Below are 20,617 nucleotides of genomic sequence, written 5' to 3'. Positions count from 1 at the left end.
TGGCTTTGGCAAATCAAAGGTTTGAAAATAGAATACACAGGATCACTCCTGTGATGGTGGCCAAAACTGAGGATACAGTAAGTAAAGATACAAAAATCAGATTGAAATTAGATGCTCAATATCACTAGCTATTAGGGAAATGCAAATCAAAACCACAATGAGATACCATCTCACACCTGTTAGAATAGCCATTATCAATAAGACAAATAATAACAAGTGTTGAAGAGGATGCGGAGAAAAAGGAATCCTCATACACTGCTGGTGGGACTGCAAATTGGTACAGCCACTATGGAAAAACAGTATGGAAGTTCTTCAAAAAACTAAGAATTGATCTACCATATGATCCAGCAATCCCTCTATTGGGTATTTACCCCAAAGACTTGAAAACCCATATCCAAAAAGATATTTGCATACCGATGTTCACAGCAGCATTATTCACAGTGGCCAGGACATGGAAGCAACCAAAGTGGCCTACGACAGATGGTTAAATAAAGAAGCTGTGGTACATATATACAATGGAATATCACTCAGCAATAAGAAGAAATAAAACACTATCATTTATAACAACATGGATGGAACTCGAGATAATCATGCTAAGCGAAATAAGCCAGACATAAAAAGTTGAAAATCACATGATATCACTTACATGTGGGATATAAACCTAAAAGCAACAAACGAACAGGACAAATGAACAAGAGACTCATGGACATGAACAACAGACTAATGGTTGCCAGAGGGGAGGATCAGTGAACACACAATGCAATATATATGCCTTACTGCCGAATTGTATACCTGAAACTGGATTTCATTAGCCAATGTCACCATAATAAAAAAATTTTTTAAAAAATCAGATTGAAATTGCAAAAGCAAAATAATGAAAAAATAACAAAGGCTGCATAGTTGAATATAATGAAATTTTGCATATGAGTAAGAAAATTGCCTCCTGCTTACTGCAAGTGGATTCATTTTAAATTGGAGCCTATTCTGGATGGTAGCATTAATGTATTTTATACTCAGAATACGCTTTAGAAGACTTAACACAAATGCAGTAAGAATGCAAAAAAAATATATTAAATGGAATGAGTAGACATGTGACTAAATAACATATCCTTTTTAGAGTCAGATGCCGCTCTATCAACTGACAATAAATTCCCCTTAAAGGGAACACTGCAAACACTATGAAGGTATACATTAGTAGTACAAATTAAGACAGCACTGGAAAAGTGTACTTTAAAAATATAAAAAAACTAGATAGAAAATTATGATTTTGAGAAATTATAATTATAAATGAAACATGTCAAGAAATAAAGACTGAAATCATTAAAATTTCAGGGAAACTAGGATTAACCAGACTAACTAGTACAGGATAGTGCTATATCATCAATTAAACTTTTATCAAAATAGGCAGTTGTGAAACATTTCTTAATGAAGTGAGACTTCCATATATATACACTAACCTAAGAATCTGTTATGGTAAATTAATAAATGTTCCAAGATGAACAAAGTGTGACCTTTTTGGAGCCATTCCATATACTGTATAATCTTAATAATTTGGATGTAAAGTATAAAAGCGAAAAGTCCATTAAAATGATGGCAGGAAAAAAACAGGAATACAGTCATGTAATAGTGATAATAATAAACTTCATAAAGAGTCTATGTGATCTATTGCAACTATCTAAATTTCCATTTAAGAGATATACTGTTTTTAGGGGAAAAAAATAAGAAAAGTTTATTCTCTCTTTTATTAAAAATTCTTTACCTAATACATTTTCACAGATACTGGCGGGAAGAAAGAATTCTTAAGTATTGCTTTATATTCACACACATTAATCATCATGATCACCAAAAAATTTCACTGATAAACTGTTATAGCCTATACATTTTATAGATGAAGAACTAGAGAACCAAAGAAATATTTAGTGGCTTATCTCAATCAGAGGCCATTTCTAACCCATAGGGAAGTCTCTGAAGAAAATATGCAAGTAGCAAAACTCATGTTATTGTTTCATGAAGAATGAGTGTTTGCATTCTGGACTCTTTGCAAGGAAACATGTGGAATTTTAAAGAAAGTCACTGAAAAAAATTTTAAAAGAAAAAAAGATACAGCATTAATTAGCATATACACATGTATGTGCAACAAGGAGGATAAAATAGCTATAAATTTAAAAGATATTTGCTTACATTGGTAAAATACAAAACTAGTCAAATCTAAAAGGCTAGGGAAAATCATAAGAATATATTTTCATTTTTTTAACAAATATTTTCTAAGCCCTATTGGTCCAAACACTCTATCCTAGACACTAAACATATCTAGATAAATAAGAAAGGAAATAACCTTAACGAAGCCCATAGCTTTGTAAGATAAAAACATAACTAACAGGTACATTGTGAGGTGGTAGCTACTTCTTTACCTGTGTGAAAAACAGCAAGTCATCCTGAAGATCTTTTTTGCTTTGACAATAATCATTTAAATGATCTGTTTTAGTTCTAAAGATATTTGTCAATTTGGTAACAACTGTTCATGAAGAAAGATAGAAAAACCCCTTTTTGGCTTCACAAAGCAAACCACTCCCTCATAAATTCTATGGAATGAAGAGCAGGGAAGAGACTTAATATGTACAGAAATCCAAGATCTCATTAAGGCCCAAACTACTGCTTTTTTTCAGTCACAATATTACATCTCTCTTGGCCAGGACTCAGAATGAGATCATTAGCTAATCATTAGCTGCATTAAAGAATCTGAGAGACTTCATGTCAGGGAAAGGAGACCAGGTTAGTGACCAGGACCTAGAGTGTCATGGAAAAGATTTAATTCTACACAAAGGTGTATATGAGCCTAAAAACCACTTTGACCAAGCTAGTCTAAAAGTAATGATAGAGAAATCATTTTGTCATGTTTCTGTGTATGTGTACGTGTTTCCTAAAGAGCGATAAAACTAAGTGTTCATGCCTAAGGTGACACAGAAGAAACCTCGCAACTACTCTTCTGTCTCCTTTATACCCTAATATATTACCATCAGACTAACAGAGTTAACTTAGAAATCCCTATCTTCAACAGCATCAGTGTGTATTAATGAAGGCAACAAATGCACAAAAAATAGTCAATCTATGAACTCATCAGAATTTCACCTTTCTAGAACCTGGTGACTGGAATCAGGACAACTTGAATGGAATAAAGTAAAAATCCTAGGAAAGAGCCTAGGAAGTAGAAAGGGATCCTTGCAATACTGCAGTGCATCATGATTTAGAAGCGGGGCAAGAGGGAGCCAAGCTATTTCATTTGAATAATAAAAAAACTTTTATTTTATTCTGCAGACAGGGAATTTACAGGATGAGATTATCTCAAATGAAGAGAAATCCCATGAAGAAAAAGCTATGCAGCAAGACTAGAGAATGGAGAGCTTCAGAAGGAATGCCTTCAAATAAAAACTGGACTAGATATATTACCTGATCTGACTGTATTAAAAAATTTTAACAGTTCTTTTAGAGTTTAGGGGAAGAAGTAATATCATAAGAAATGAAAATACAAGGCAATTCTTAGCTCTAGAAGAAAAAAATTTCTAAAAAAGAAAAATGTATTATATTACTTGACTCAGATGTGCGTAATATTTATGTCACCATAGAAATATAAATACTGAATATTCATTTAGACCAAACATGTGATATAATTATAATGGGATGACAAAGGAGAAGTGAGGGAGTGTTGGTGGGATTAGAGAGCTTAATTCTATTCTTCAATAGCAGAAAGTAAGCATATCATGTAGAAAACGGAAAACCAAGAAAAAACAGCATAGATTTTGCAGAAATAAGGAAGAAAAAAATCAGCTAAAACATCAGAAAATTATTACCTCCTAGGAGTGGCATTTTGGGTGATCTATTTTTCAGTATAAACCATGATATGTTAATTGACTTTTAATAACATGAGCATGTATTATTATGTATTACTTGGACCTTATACAATTTTTCCACAATATCACCTACTTTATTTTGAATATACAAAAATGAGAGAGAAAAGAACTGTAAGGAATAAGATAGCAGAAATCTTCAAGAAACTATTATACCCAGATCCAAAGGTATATTAAAAATTACATGTATCATGATCAAGTAGCATTTACCCTAAAATGCAAGGATGGGTCAATATGAGAAAATTGCTGTAATTTACTACATGAATGTCATAAAAAGGAAAATGACATAATCTCTCAACAGATACAGAAAAGGCATTCATTTACTCTCAATGTCTATTTATAATTGGAAAAAAAACCTTTGTAAGAACAGAAACAAAAATTACTTAACATGATAAAAGGTATCCAAAGAAATCTATCAAAAATATACGTAATGGGGTAGACAGGGTAAAGGGGGTCAAAATTGGGGGGCTGGGGGAAGGTGAAGTGGGTAAAGGGGATCAAATATATGGTAGCTGAAGGAAACTGAACTCTGGGTGGTAATCACACAATAGAATATATAGATGTCAAATTATTATGTACACCTGAATATGATATAATTGTATTAACCAATGTTATCCCAATAAACTTAAATATAAATATATATATATTTATGTGTGTGTGTGTGTGTATATATATATATATGTAATGGAGAATACTTAACCACATTCTCTTTGAGGTTGAGAATAAGGTACAAATGTCTCCCTCTCCTCCATCCGATGAGAGTCAATATTTAAACTAGTACTAGAGGTCCCGGCCAATATATAAAATGAGACAATTATTAAAACTAAGAGTGTTCAGCAAGATTGCTAAATTAACACAATAGTTTAATCAACAGTGTGACAATACATCAGAAGTTTCAAATAAAAAAGGCACCATTTACTATAAAAGGAGAAAATAAATATCTAGGAATTAGATTAACAACAATTTAAAAACTTAAACTCGATTAAAGAATAGAAAAAGACCTGAAAAAAAGCTATACCTTATTGAGAAGACATTGTAAAAACATGGATTTTCTCCAAATTAATCTAAATTCAAAGCAGTTCTAATTAAATTCCCAACAAGAATTTTTGGGTAACCTGACAAACTGATCCTGAAACTTACATGTTAAACCAAATGTCCACAAATATTTAAGAAAATCCTAGCAAAGAACAGGGAGACTTGCCTTACCAGTTATCAATTACAAAATCATTGTAATAAAAGTGGTTACCAGAACAAACTAATAAATCAACTGACTAATAAATCAACTGACTATACTAGACCAGAGACTCACTTATTTGTCAGGCAACTATTCTTACATACCACCAAAATCTCACATATGCATGAGTCTGAACCATGAGTTTAAACAATAAAACTTATTATAATTACTATTATATTTTGAATTTATTTCTTTCAATCTAAGGAGATCAGGCCTGGAAAATACTGAAACTCAAAGGTCTAACTTCCACCTTTCTAAGACAGCATTTTCTTCGATTTCTATCCTGAGCTTCTAACTCTTCTCCATCTCTTCCTCTTTCAACCACAGAGGATTTTCCTTCTACCTGTTTGGCAAGGGAGACTGGGAGGAAGACAGAAGCCAATCACATATCACATTATACCTAAATTTGCATAAGAGCACAGTTTACTACATATGTAAAGCATATATAATATAGTGTTTAATACACTGCTCAAAAATATTAGTTCCCTTCCCTTTTCTCCAGGTACCCAGTTTGATGTCTCTCTATGTAACTTCACAACTAGCTAATATCCTAATTTCTAAGGATAGAGTTGGTGAGGGCAAGGTGCAGCATATGATGAGGCATAACACATGAAATCCAACACCTATATTGTAGTGGTTCTCATATTTGAACATGCATCAGAGTCATCTGGAGAGCTTGTTAAGGCACAAATTGCTAGACTCCATTCCCAGAGTTTCTGGTCAGTACTTCTGGGGAGAGTGACATTTATGACAACTTTCTGGGTAGTGCTAACACTTCTTGTCCACAAGCCACATTTTGAGAAACATTGCCCTACAGAGCACAGGTTCTTAAGTGAAGGTAACTTTGCTCTCCAGGAGAAATTAGGCAGTTAACATACATATTTTTGGTTGTCAAAACCTGGGGGTATGAGAGGGAGAGGTAATATTGGCATATAGTAAGTACAGACCAAGGATTCTGCCAAACATCCTATCATGCACAGGACAGCTCCTCATAGTAAAGAATTATCTGGCCAAAAATGTCAATGGTGTTGAGCTTGAGAAACCCTGCTAGAGTAAAACAAAACTTACTCCAAATGTATGATTTAACCGTTAAGTGGGTGAAAGTTCTTCAGGAGTTTCAGAAATTTGACATGGAATAAACATTCAAAGAATTGTTATCTTCTTCAAGTATCAATAACTCTTTAGTTTACTCATCCATAGTAAAATAAAGTTTTAGAAATATTAATACTTAAAGGTATATTGACCTACATAAAGAAATAAGCATTTATATAATATTATTAGTAGATTTCTAGTAAAGGAACATAAATTAACATTCATTTTGTGAGGAAAAAAAGAAAATTAAAGATATTAAAAAACTAAGTTTCTGGAAGAATAACTATCAGCCATGTTTATTTCTTAAGCTGAGTGAAAAGCAAAAATGTTCATTTTATTATATATATTTAGTATAAATGAATTATTTTACAATGAACAATTTATTTTAAGGAAAAGCAGTAATTACAGCAGAAATCAATCTTAAGTAAACATGTCTGAGGAAAGTGTTATATATACATATACATACATGTATATGTATGCATAGACACACACAGACACACACAGACACACACGCATACGTATATACACACACTACATACACACACACACCCCACAAATGAACTTACTCCAATAGGCTGAAAAATAAGTCCATCCATTTCATGGCTGACTTCTTTGGCAAAGTTTCCTTCAAGTAGCTATAAAACAAATAGACATATTTTTAGAAATATAATAATATAATAATCACATAAAGTATTTTAATTTTTTATAAGCTTTATAAAAACTTCTTAATACATAAGTTTTGAACGCTGAAATGCAAAATGGAGGAGGGGGTGATCCAGAGGGATATGGGTTAATATAGTAAAATATATTTTTTTTAAATATATGAAGATTTCCATTCCATGGCAGGCTAGATATCTTGAACAATAGTCTTAACTACAACAACTAATATGATGAATAAAGTATTAAAAAACAGATTTTTAAATCCATTGCTGAGCCAGCACCAAAGGAAGACAGAACTCCAAGACAAAGTAAAAGCAGAAACTCTGGGAAGTAATAAATGAATAAAAAATAAATATATGCAACAAAGGAGACAGGCAGGTGGAGGGGTAGAGTGATCCTCTGAGAATCTGTATGTAAGCCAGCTCAGACATGGGGAATGCAAAAACATTATCTGTGTTTTCCCCAAACCCTAAAGCAGAAAATTTTTTAAGTTTTCTTTTTTTGTCTTACTTTTGTTTCTTGTTTTTGTCTTTATATTTTTTCAAGCAAAGAACTGCATTACAGAAGATACACAATATAAAATACAAATGAACGTTTTTTCAGTCCCTTATCTACTAAAGAGCAGAGATATAGGCCCAATTAGTTCCGAGCAAGTAGTTTTAAATATACATAGGTCTTCCAATCATCATTTAAAACTTACAGAATTTAAATGTATTGTAACATGTACTATATGAATAAGATGCATAAAAAAGGAGGTAAAATTCTTAGCGGGGGAGTTTTTCAGAGAAGAGATGAAATTTTAAAATGTCATTAATACTGTATAATTTATTATTTATTCATATTTGAAATCATATATGTAAAAATAACATGTGGAATTTAAATACTATTTTTTTCCTGCAGTCACAATTCTTAAAAGAAAATTTACCCAACTTGTTATGGGCATCTTCTATATATCAGTGTCTTCATTATTAGAGCCAATACTTAAGTCATTTAACACGTTACCATTATTTTCACTGCTGTCTCTGAATTACAGTATACTTCAATTTGCACATGAGACTGTCACTACAGATGTTATCCCAAGTTACAAGTGCCAACTGAACATTAGGAAAGTTTCTTACCCCCTTAAATCACTCTATAGATCTATAGTCATAATCTTGATTAGTTCCTTTAAAAGTTATCTCTAAAAGGCTGGTTTAAGGGAAAGTTCCACTTTCACTTACAATGTATAAAGTGGCAAGAGAATATCATTTCTAACCTGACAATAATAATAAAAAAAGATAATCTATAAAATCACAGCTTTTGTTAAGGCGACTAGAAGGCTTAGGTCTCCAGGAAACCAGGTAAACTGAATGCCAAGCCCCTCAAAAGGAAGATGAGACATATGAACTGATTTAGCTATGGGAGCGCATAAGAGAAAATGAGAGCCATCAAAGTGAGCACAAAGAAAACAACTGGAAGTTTGATCAATTCTTAAAAAACCAAGTGTGTGCTAGTACAACAGTTTAGAATACCTGAAAGCCCCAAACACAAGAGGAATCCAAACTCATTCGCTAGCTCTATTCCCCAGGCTTCTAACAGGATTCACAGGAAAGACTGAGGGCAGGGTAACAAACATGAAAGTCTCACAGTCATTAAAAACCTCTTGCTTTCCAGACCCTTCCTGATATGAAGCAAAAGCCATATGACATAAAATCATGTGTAGCTAGCTATATAAGCAGCCGGAAACAGCCAAGGATGTTACATTGACAACAAGCAGAAAAACTTGCTCCTGCCAAAACATCCCACCTATGCAAGGCAAAGTTTGGCTGACGAAAAATCCATCCCTTGGACTCAGGTGTTCAGTCTGCTTAATACCACTAAGGCTTCAGGAGGAAAACTAAGGAAAACTAAGAAAAACACACAGTCTCCACGAGACAGAAAATGAGTGACAAGAAACAGTCATTTACATACGAGGGAGAGCACAAGAGCAGGAAAACAGACCACTATGTCCAATAGGCCAGGAGAGCCTACTGAAAACTAAAAGTCAGAGCACTGAAGAAAAGCACTTAATAATCCAAGCCTCCCAACAGTAGTCATTTGCTGAAGAAATCTGAAGTATCTGGAACACTGAAGGTAATTATATCTATCTATCTATCTATCTATCTATCTATCTATCTATCTATCTATCTATCTATATGTAATATAAACCCATCTAAATACAGAACAGAATTTATTAAACCACTAACCCTCTTCCCCAAAATGAGGCCTATTAAACTGAAAGAAGAAGTATGCCCATAATAAGCACAAAGATATTTAGCTCAGTCTCTAGTGTTCATATAGGAAAAAAAAGTCAAGCATCCAGTGAAAAATTACTATGCAAACATATACAGCAAAAAAATAATGACCTGCATTAATTAGATAAGGCAATCAATAGACAAAGACACAGGGGTAGCCCATGTTTTGGAATTATCAAAGACTTTAACCTTAACATTTTGAAGGAAAAGGTGGAAAACTTGTGTGAACAAATGTGGAATTTCAGCAAAGAGATGAAAACTATAAAAATGAGAAAAATGAAAATGCAAGAAATCACTTAATATGAAAAAAATATACAGCACTTTTTCCAATTGAAATACAAAAAGGAAAAAGTGGGGGAATACAGAACTGAGAATCAAAGAGCAATGGTAAAGATGTCTTGAAAAGACTTAAAAACACAGAAAATCAGTAAGAATATGAACACAAGTAATCTCACCTGTTGACAATTATAGAACACTTCCTCCAACAAAAGGAAGAAATGCTTTTTTTCCAAGCACATACAACACATTTATAGGTCCAAGTTATACAAAGTATGTTTTCTGACCACAATGAATTAAATATCAGTAAGAGAAAGATATCTGGAAAGTTCTTCAATGTTTAGAAACTTAATGACACACTTCTAAATAACTCACAAATAAAAGAAATCAAAAGGAAAATTTCAAAATATTTCAAACTTAATGAAGACAACAATACAAGATTGAGACTTGAGGAATGCAGCTAAAGTGTGCTTATAGGAATATTTATTGCACCAATTGACTAATTAGAAAAGAAGTTACAAATCATTATCGACTTCCAGCCTAAGAAACTAAGAAGAACTCTAGAAAATTTAGGATCACCGATAGAAGGCGCCACTTGGGCTGAGACTATATCCCCGATAAAGAGGACCACTTTCCCTAAGGCTAAGACCCAGACATTGTTGAAGAGGGCAATGCCATTGCTCACTGGATGGTGGAGAAGTTGATGAAATGTCTTGAAGTGTCTCACCAGTTTTTAAGGATGGAAGTTGTGATTAGAAAGCAGTTTGTCTGATTTAAAACTTTAAGGTAGGAATAAAAGCCAGGGATAAGATGCCAAAATCAAAATGACTAAATCAGAATAAAATCATTGAAATAAAAATTTCAAAGAAATGGAGAAACTAGAGTTATAAATAGGTTTAATTAAACATGGGTAAGTTGTATTAAGCAAGGATGATGGATAGCATTTGAGAGAAGAGTGTAAGTCAGGCACAGTTACCAAGGATCAAAAAGAGTCTCAATACTTTGTTGAAATATCATGGCTTGAAAGTTTAGGTTTTATTTTAATAATTTAAATATCAAATAATTTTAAAACTCAATTATTTTGTCTCTGATACTATATTCTAAAACAGAATGTCCTATATACTTTTAAGCTACTCCATTCTTTTCCTCTTCTATATTTTAAGTAAAACTTATTTCTGAATTGCACTGGTATTCTTATGTAAGAAGTGATAAGCTGAGTTTTTCTTAGATAATTTGTAGGTTGATAACATCTCAATAAAAACAAAATTTCATTCAGTGTTCATTAGGGTAGATATTTTCTGACTGCCTACCAATCAATGCTATAAACACAGTTAGCATTAGGAATACTGGGGACCCAATGATAATATAAGCTTAAGCCAATAAAACCTTAATTTTAATTTAGCAGTGAGAATATTAAATACAATGATGTAATTGGCCATTTCTCCCTCTTAATCTTTCTTCAGAAACACAGTTCTATTTAATTACTCAAGATATCTTTAAAAACACTTCTAACAAATAAAAAGAAAAGATATCCTACTTTAAAAATATTAACTGCATAACCTTGGAGAAGCTTTAAAGTGGAATATGGGTGAATATTCTAAATATCCTAGGATGTAACCCTTTTCAGAATTACAATTTTCCTGATTATTTTTCACCAAATAAAATTAGAAGATAGTTAGAAAAAAGGTAAAATAGGAGAAATAATATATCAAATAGTTATAACAAAGCATGGTAGTATTTCATAAAGCTTTACTTATAAAATTTATAATTGCTTATCTATGAACATAATCACATCACTTGAATACCATCATAAATACCCTACAGAAGGTATGTTAACTTTCCATTGACCAAAGATTAGTGGAACTGACAAAGGTTATAACAGGTGATTGACTGTGAACTGACATTTCATATGTCTATGAATCAGGAAGTAATTCAAAACTGAATCATTATAAATGCAAAAGCAGAGACAGATAATGCAAAAGAGCTTGAAATTAGAAACATGAGAAACAAAATGGAAACTGTAAAGTTACGAAGCATAGAAAGGAACCTTTTAGAAATAACCAAAATGACAGCTTATGACTACAAATGAAGAAAATAATTCTGCAATGTAATTGGGAATGGAAATTGGCAACATCAATTCATTATAGTATAGAAAAATAATATTCTTTTCTTAAATGAGAAAAGAATAAACTATTTCCATCTTTCTGTTCTGGACTATTCTACTCACATATTCTGAACAAATATTCCCACATAGCCTCAACTGACTGCCTGACAAGACTCGATACAGTAGTTATATCTGCTGATTTTTCATGTGCTTTCATAACTCCCCTAATATTCAAGGTTTAGTTTTACAAATCTCCTCCTAAAATGGAAATTTCCACTTACATGATTAATTACTCTTTATTCTTTTTCATTTCCAAAGTCTAATTTCTGGTTTAGGTTAAGATTTATGTTTCTGTACCCTAAATATTCCTCTAATCAGTACAAAATCATTCTACAAAACTCTTCCTTTTTGCTCAACAGAAGGTCAATATCATTATCTTCTTCTACAAACAATGATTTGATTTCTATTACTTATCAACAATGCCTAAACCAGTATATCATTAAAGTGAGTTAAGCAAAATTTAAATAGCCTCTGGAATACTATTATTGGCTCTTTCATTAACCCATATTACTGAAATTAAAATTAAGCATAATAATTCTGGTGAATCCCATTTGACCAGTCAGAAAATCTAAAAACAGGACATGGTTCCACAGTGTAGCGGTTAGCACGTCTGCTTTACACACAAAAGGTCCTGGGTTTGCGCCCCAGTGGAGCCACGGTCCACGGTCTACTGCCATGTCACCCTGAACAAGCCCGATGTCTGATCTCGGAAGCTAAGCAGGGTTGGGCCTGGTTAGTACTTGGATGGGCGACCACCTAGGAAGACCAAGTGCTGCAGACGTAAAAAAATAAAAAAAAGAATAAGGGATTGTAAACTGACAAGATCCTTGCAATCTGTGAGGTCAAACAAGGGTTGCCTTGCCTAAAAAAAAAAAAAAAAAAATAGGAGAAATAATATATCAAATAGTTATAACAAAGCATGGTAGTATTTCATAAAGCTTTACTTATAAAATTTATAATTGCTTATCTATGAACATAATCACATCACTTGAATACCATCATAAATACCCTACAGAAGGTATGTTAACTTTCCATTGACCAAAGATTAGTGGAACTGACAAAGGTTATAACAGGTGATTGACTGTGAACTGACATTTCATATGTCTATGAATCAGGAAGTAATTCAAAACTGAATCATTATAAATGCAAAAGCAGAGACAGATAATGCAAAAGAGCTTGAAATTAGAAACATGAGAAACAAAATGGAAACTGTAAAGTTACGAAGCATAGAAAGGAACCTTTTAGAAATAACCAAAATGACAGCTTATGACTACAAATGAAGAAAATAATTCTGCAATGTAATTGGGAATGGAAATTGGCAACATCAATTCATTATAGTATAGAAAAATAATATTCTTTTCTTAAATGAGAAAAGAATAAACTATTTCCATCTTTCTGTTCTGGACTATTCTACTCACATATTCTGAACAAATATTCCCACATAGCCTCAACTGACTGCCTGACAAGACTCGATACAGTAGTTATATCTGCTGATTTTTCATGTGCTTTCATAACTCCCCTAATATTCAAGGTTTAGTTTTACAAATCTCCTCCTAAAATGGAAATTTCCACTTACATGATTAATTACTCTTTATTCTTTTTCATTTCCAAAGTCTAATTTCTGGTTTAGGTTAAGATTTATGTTTCTGTACCCTAAATATTCCTCTAATCAGTACAAAATCATTCTACAAAACTCTTCCTTTTTGCTCAACAGAAGGTCAATATCATTATCTTCTTCTACAAACAATGATTTGATTTCTATTACTTATCAACAATGCCTAAACCAGTATATCATTAAAGTGAGTTAAGCAAAATTTAAATAGCCTCTGGAATACTATTATTGGCTCTTTCATTAACCCATATTACTGAAATTAAAATTAAGCATAATAATTCTGGTGAATCCCATTTGACCAGTCAGAAAATCTAAAAACAGGACATGGTTCCACAGTGTAGCGGTTAGCACGTCTGCTTTACACACAAAAGGTCCTGGGTTTGCGCCCCAGTGGAGCCACGGTCCACGGTCTACTGCCATGTCACCCTGAACAAGCCCGATGTCTGATCTCGGAAGCTAAGCAGGGTTGGGCCTGGTTAGTACTTGGATGGGCGACCACCTAGGAAGACCAAGTGCTGCAGGCATAAATAATAATAATACATTTAAAAGAAAAAAGAAAATCTAAAAACAAAATTTTTCTAGAAAATATAGTTTATTGTTTTTAGTGGTTAGTCTTATTTTTATCAAAATTCCTTCATAATTCCACAAAGTAGAAGTAAACTCATCCTCATGGAACAATTAAAGTTCTTTTTGCCAGATTTCCAATTTTTCTTTTTAATATCATGATTGAGGCATCATTTATTCATTCAACAAACATTCATTTATTGCCAATAACTGACAACCACTCTATCATGTTTGAGATTTAAAAGAAATCAATCAGTCTCTATCCTGGAAGAAGTAGTGTCAGAGTCTAGTGTAGAGGTCACAAACTCAAATGCTTATAGGTGCCAGGCCACGAACCTGAATGGAACTGAATATAAAACAATATGAACTAGTGAGAACTATGACAAACTGGAGAGGGCTTCCTCATCTACAAGCAAATTGAATATTTTTAAACACTGCATGAGCTTAAACTTTCTGGAACCTACCAGTTTATGACTGCTGGTTAATATGTACCTAAATATAGATAAAAAAGTAATTTTACAGTAAGTGCTTTTAATAGAGATGTTTAAAGACTTGTGAGGAAACAGAAAAGTAATTATCATTTTGTCTATCATTCATGGTTTTAGTCAAATATTTACTGAGTACTAACTAATTATGTATCCGTGAAAAAAAATGAGAAGAGCAAGAAGAGGTAACATATATATTATATGCCAACCACTCTTCTAAGCACTTTACATATATTAACTCATTTTAGCCTCCTAACAATCTTAAGAAGTGGGGCCATTATTATCCCCATTTTAAAAATGAGTTTAGAACTTACCCAAGGTTACACAGAAAAGAACTAACAATCCCATTCTGGCTGCAGAGTCCACATTCTTAACTGCTTTTCTAAACCAGAGGGTCGCCTTCTCAGTCTAGGTTACATGCTCCTTTGACTTATTCTCAAACCCTGTGCTTCACTTCATTACAGGATATTCCTGTTTTATCGTCTATCAAATTGAGTTGTAGGCTTTCTGAGGTTAGGAATTATACCCTTATTAATACTGTTTCAACAACTATTACAATAATCTGGCATTCAGTAAGCTCACACTTCAACAAATGTGTGCTAAATAAAAAGTGAATAGTACAGTGACAGGACTGATTAAAAAATAAAAAAAGGCCAATATGTAGTGGTTAGGTAAAATACACATGGAATGTACTATATCCCAAGAAGTTATGTAAAATGAAAACATGAAAAAACAAGTTCTTTTTTTTCCCCCAGGGCAACCTCTCCTAAATGTTATCCACAATGTTTATCCAGATTGCAGCTGGTAAGAAGCATAGGTGAATATTTCCTTTGTGGATACAAAAGCCTAACCTACTAGTTTAGAAGAATATTAAGCATTTTTGCAAGGAATACAAGAATAGAACAGATACTTAGCCATAAATACATAAGTGATGTGATAAAAACAAAAACTACATGAATGGCTGGTCTGAATGTCACAAGAAAAAAAAGACAAAAGTTATAAAGAAACAAAGGAACAAGTTAAATATTTGTAATTTGAGCATAAAGGTGAAATCATATTTATTTGTAAAATATAATTTAAGATTTTTTATGGTAAATTGCAAAACAATATATTTCATTCAAAAATATATCCTTTGTTGAATAGGTGTGTACTGAAGAATTAACTTTACCAAAAGAGAGGTCCGGCCTTTGCCCTCCACTACTGGGAGGTGATCTCTAGGCCTCTGGAAAGTCCTGCCTGATGCGAGTATCTTTGCTTGCCGGAGATTCGAATAATATGATTTATGATGGGGGCTTCAGAACATGCTATTTCAGTTTTGATCTCTAAAGGAAGTGGAGACTAAATGTATTAGCCAAATCTCCGGGAAAGGCTAGAAACTAAAGGTCAGCCATGTAGGTAGTATGTGACTGAACTATAATATAAACTTTGGATACCAAATGCTTGGGTGAGCTTTCCTGGTAGGCAATATTTGAGTATAATCATACATCTTAGCCAGGAGTAGGTAACACTGTCCACGACTCCCTGGAGACAACCAGAAACTTCATATTTGGGCCCTCCCCAGATTCTGCTTCATGTGGCTCTTCTTTTAGCTGGTTTTAATTTGTATCTTTTCATTACGGTGAAACTTATCTTAAATACAGTGCTTTCCTGAGTTCTGTGAGTCAATCTAGTAAATTATCAAACCTGAGGGAATCCCTGGGGACCCCAGAATTTGTAGCCAGCAGGTCTGAAGTGAAGGTGCTCCTAGGGATTCCTGAATTTACAGCTGGTGTCTAAGCAAGGACAATGTTGTAGGGGATTATGCAGTTGGCCTGAACTCATTGCAACAAGTTTTTATCACTCTATCTCTCTAGCTGATACAATTTAGACTGTCCTCAAAGTCATAGCTGTCAGCCGGCAAGCATATTCCCTGCTGGGCATTATTGCCACGAGGCTGTTCAAGAAGTAGCAGACTGCAGAATGATGCTAGAGTTGCCCTGTCAGTTAATGGGTAAAGTGACCCAGTTAGCCACCACAGATGAGATCTTTAATAGACACTGAATATCTCTGGATGAAAACAACCCATACTGAGATACCAAATGGCATTAATCTGTAAACCAAACATGTTTTATAGCCTAATAAAGTACCAGAAAAATGGAATGAGACTTTAAGAAATAAACTTTGTTTTCCACAATATAAAAAGCATATAACATTTCCCCTTATTCTTTGTGTCAATTTTAAGCTAGCATAGAAAATTCAAAATCATATAAAAATGGGACCTAAGATTTATAACTAGACTACTTCATGAACAAAATAGCAAAATATAACTCTGTTACAGTGATTTTATTTCCAGTTCTTAAAGTTAAGCATTTATCAACAATTTAATGTACCAAGTAATTACATGGTCCACATGGTTCAATTTTACATAACACCTTCAAGGAATATTTGCTTTCACTAGCTGTATTGTCATTATTCTATGTGCAACTTAAAATTCTTACAAGTTCTCTTCAATGCAACTAACCTTTACATTCTCTCCTAGAAAGGCCCCATCCTACTTCAGCCTAGTGAGTCACACTCTTATTCTCATAGAGTACACACATGTGCTTACAGCGTATGTGGAAATATATGTGCACTCACAGTCCCTAGGCTAAGACCAAGAATTCTAAGAACATGTAAAAAGAAAAGCGAATGACAAAAATAGGGAAACAAATGAAAATCCTTGTGAATGAGGAAAAGAAATAAATAGAATCAATAGAAGAAACCCATAGCTTTGACACAAAATAATAGGTTTCAAAGGTAAGACTAAGCAAAATATATTTTAGATATTGTTAAAGTAATGCACTTAACAATAATAGTACCATCTTGGATTTATTAAACTTTTGTTCTGAAGTATATAAAACTATGAATCATTCAAGATTGTACTTGAAAATAACATTTTAAAAAGTCTCCTAGAATCAGTAATAAAATCTATTCTAATGATATCCTATTAAAACAGTCAGGTACAATACACTAAGATTTTTAAAAGGTGACCCAGATACGTAAGTATTTAAAACTTCATTTTTCTTTTCTGGATGTAATCACAGTCTAAGGGAAAGGGCAGAAATAGGGTGGGGGAGATTCTATCTCATTATTTCCAAATAAGAGATGCAGGCCTCATGCTCTATTGCATAAACAACTCTAATCTAATGTACCTAAAGGAATCCTAAACATATGTAAGTTTCCACTTAAATGCCATTCTTCTCAGACAGCAAACCTAATGTAAAGGTATTCTGAACCTCCTCATGCCATATATCTGGATTAAGTATAGTTATCCTGCCTCATACATATTAGACAGGACTAACATCTATATTCTTATGTCTTTTATAGTTTGGCCTTTCTGGTCATCTCATCAAAAATAAGAGGGAGCAATATTTTTTTTCTCCAGTCGTACAAACACTTTTAGGCCTATTTCTTTCATATACTATACCAAACCCTGGATGTAAAAAATAACTCATCCTATCCCTGCACCTCTTTCAATCACTGAAGTCTAGCCCTACTACCCCTGCCCTCACGACCTATCAGGTTTAAAACATTTTATCTACACAGAGGTAAGATGATTCAACATTTAACGGTTTGATTTCCTTATCCAACTGTAATATCTGTGAAGCTAAGTATCATGTCTAATTATATGTCTAAACACCTAAAAACATACTAATCAAATACACTAACACAAAAAAAGTCAATAGATTAAGAACATAAGCTCAAGGCATCAGGTTAACCAGAAGCTTTATTTTATTTTATGTTATTTTATTCACGTGAAACCAATCAAGTCATCCTAAAGACTAATGCACATTTACTGATAAAATAAGGCTAGGAAAATAGCAATCATTTCTTTATGGGTATGATCATACCGTTTAAAACTTTGTCATTGTAGTACAAAAACCTTAATCAGCAGAAAATAACTCTGGTATAATAAACACTGAGAGTAATTTTAATGAAATTAAGTTGGTCTCTCAGAAATTCAGTAATAAATATACTTTTGCAAATTTTAATCATTATTCTTTTCTAAAGATAACCCTATTTAGATCTCCAAAATCATTTGTAACCAGACATTTCTCTTTCTCAGATTCATAATAAATTTAAGAAAAGCAGACTCTGTTATTTTGTTTGTTAATGGGTAAAATTATATCCACAATAAAGGGTTCAATAAAGATAATTATACTATTCTTTTAATATCTTCAACCTATTTTCTTTTGTTTATAATTCAACAAAGATAGCAAATTGGAAGATTTTAATTCAGAAATATACCATTGTTATTATTAATAACACCTGTGAACTAAAACAAATTATTTAATATTTAGACATATTCTTCCTAATCTTAAGCATCCCTCCGAAGTATATTTTTCATATGTTTTTAGAAGATAAAGAGAGTAATTTAAATCATTTTTTAAAATAACTTTTTAGCATCTCAAATGAACTGTAGAAAAAAGAATAACATTAAGAGGAAGATTTCAAGTAGGAAGTCTATCATATTAACAGATACAGTAACAAAGGCAAGGTGGGGGTCGGGGGAGAATCATGGATTAAAGAGCTCCAAGAAGAATGAAAGAGACAAGTTCTGAAAGAGGCGCAGAAGAATTTATGCAATAAACACATGTCCCACATAACCACCATCCAAATTGTAGAAATCTGCATTCTCATAGCAATTTAAAGCTATTTCCAAGACTTTTCCTTTTACCTTTGTGCAGTCCTAATCCTCTGGTCGTATCCACTAGCTACTCTAACTTTAACCTTAATTTTTCAATGTCATCTATCAAACTCACAAGAACTTTAACACCTGAGTCATGGTCTAATTCTTCATGTGCGTCACCATTTGGCTATCATGCATATGGATAATCCACCTAGAATCCTACTGTCCAAGGTCCTCAACTTTACCAACTCTACTGACATTCTATTCTACTCTACCTCATTCATCTATTACACCACTCACAAAATTTGACTCAAAATGGATGGATCATAGACCTAAATGCAAAATGCAAAACTATAAAACTCCCAGAAGATAACAGAGGAGAAAATCTACATGACCTTAGGCATGACAATGGCCTTTAAAGCACAACACCAAAGGCACCATTCATGAAAAAAAATATTTAAGTTGGACTTCGTTAAAATTAAAAACTTTTGTTCTGTGAAAGATAATGTCAAGAGAATGAAAAGACAAACTACAGGCTGGGAAAAAATATTTGCAAAAACGCACATAAGAAACTGTTATCCAAAATATACAAAGAATTCTTCAAACTCAATAATAAAATGAACAATCGTATTAAAAAATGAGCAAACTATCTGAACTCATCACCAAGGCATACAGATTGAAAGTAGACATATGAAAAGATTATCAACATCCCATGTCAACAGGGAATTGCAAATTGCAATGACAATGAGATATCACTACACACCTATTAGAAAGGCCAAAAGCTAAAACACTGACAACACCAAATGTTGAAGAGGATGTGGAACAACAGAAACTATCTTACACTGCTGGTAGGGGAATGAAAATACAGCCACTTTGGAAGACAGTTCAGCAGTTTCTTACAAAACTCAACACACTCTTACCATATGATACAGCAACCACGCTCCTTGGTATTTACCCAAAGAAGCTGAAAACTTATGTCCACACAAAAACCTGCACATGGATGTTTATAGCAGCTTTATTCATAACTGCCAATACCTGGAAGTAGCCAAGATGTCCTTCAGTAGGTGAAAAGAAAAATAAACTGTGGTACATCCAAACAATGAAATACTATTCAGTGCTAAAAAGAAATGAGCTATCAAGCTATGAAAAGATACGAAAGAATTAAGTGCAGAACACTAAGTGAAAGACACCAATATGAAAAGGCTACATACTACATCATTTCAACTATACAACATTCTGGAAAAGGTAAAACTGAAATGACAGTAAAAGATCGGTAACTGCCAAGGGTTAAGGAGGAGGCAGGAATGAAAAGGCAGAGCACAGAGGAGTTTTAGGGCAGTGAAACTACTTTGTATAATACTGTACTGAGGGATCCATGTCATTAAACATTTGTCAAAGTCCAAAGAACATATACCACCAAGAGTGAACCCTAAAGTAAACTATGGACTTTGGGTGAACATGATGTGTCAATGTAGGTTCATCAATTTGAACAAATGTACCATTCTGGGGCATGACGTTAACAGTGGAGGAGGCTGTGTACACACTGGGTAGGGGGTATTAGGAGCTCTCTACACTTTCCAGTCAATTTTGTTGTGAACCTAAAACTGCTCTAAAAAATAACATCTACTCTTAAAAAAGGAAAGAAGGGAGGGAGGGAGGAGGTAGGAAGAAAAAAGGGAAGGAAGGAGGGAGGGGGAGGGAGGG

General features: G+C 33.2%; 1 protein-coding gene and 2 pseudogenes across 3 annotated transcripts in view; 2 read left to right on the top strand and 1 right to left on the bottom strand.

The window, feature by feature from the left end:
* Nucleotides 1-20,617, bottom strand: part of RNGTT (RNA guanylyltransferase and 5'-phosphatase) — a 238,820-nt gene that overhangs the window by 113,392 nt on the left and 104,811 nt on the right. For all 3 annotated transcript variants that reach the window (XM_006926320.3, XM_025042568.1, XM_015600503.2), the window contains exon 12: nucleotides 6,798-6,866. In XM_006926320.3, the coding sequence (XP_006926382.1) occupies nucleotides 6,798-6,866 (69 nt within the window). The remainder of the gene's footprint in view (nucleotides 1-6,797; nucleotides 6,867-20,617) is intronic.
* LOC112474989 lies at nucleotides 12,270-12,385 on the top strand (annotated as a pseudogene).
* LOC112475003 lies at nucleotides 13,625-13,740 on the top strand (annotated as a pseudogene).

This window comes from Pteropus alecto, unplaced genomic scaffold (genome assembly GCF_000325575.1).
Source record: "Pteropus alecto unplaced genomic scaffold, ASM32557v1 scaffold7, whole genome shotgun sequence".
NCBI classification, from domain to species: Eukaryota; Metazoa; Chordata; class Mammalia; order Chiroptera; family Pteropodidae; genus Pteropus; species Pteropus alecto.
This window is presented reverse-complemented; position numbering and strand designations above follow the sequence as displayed.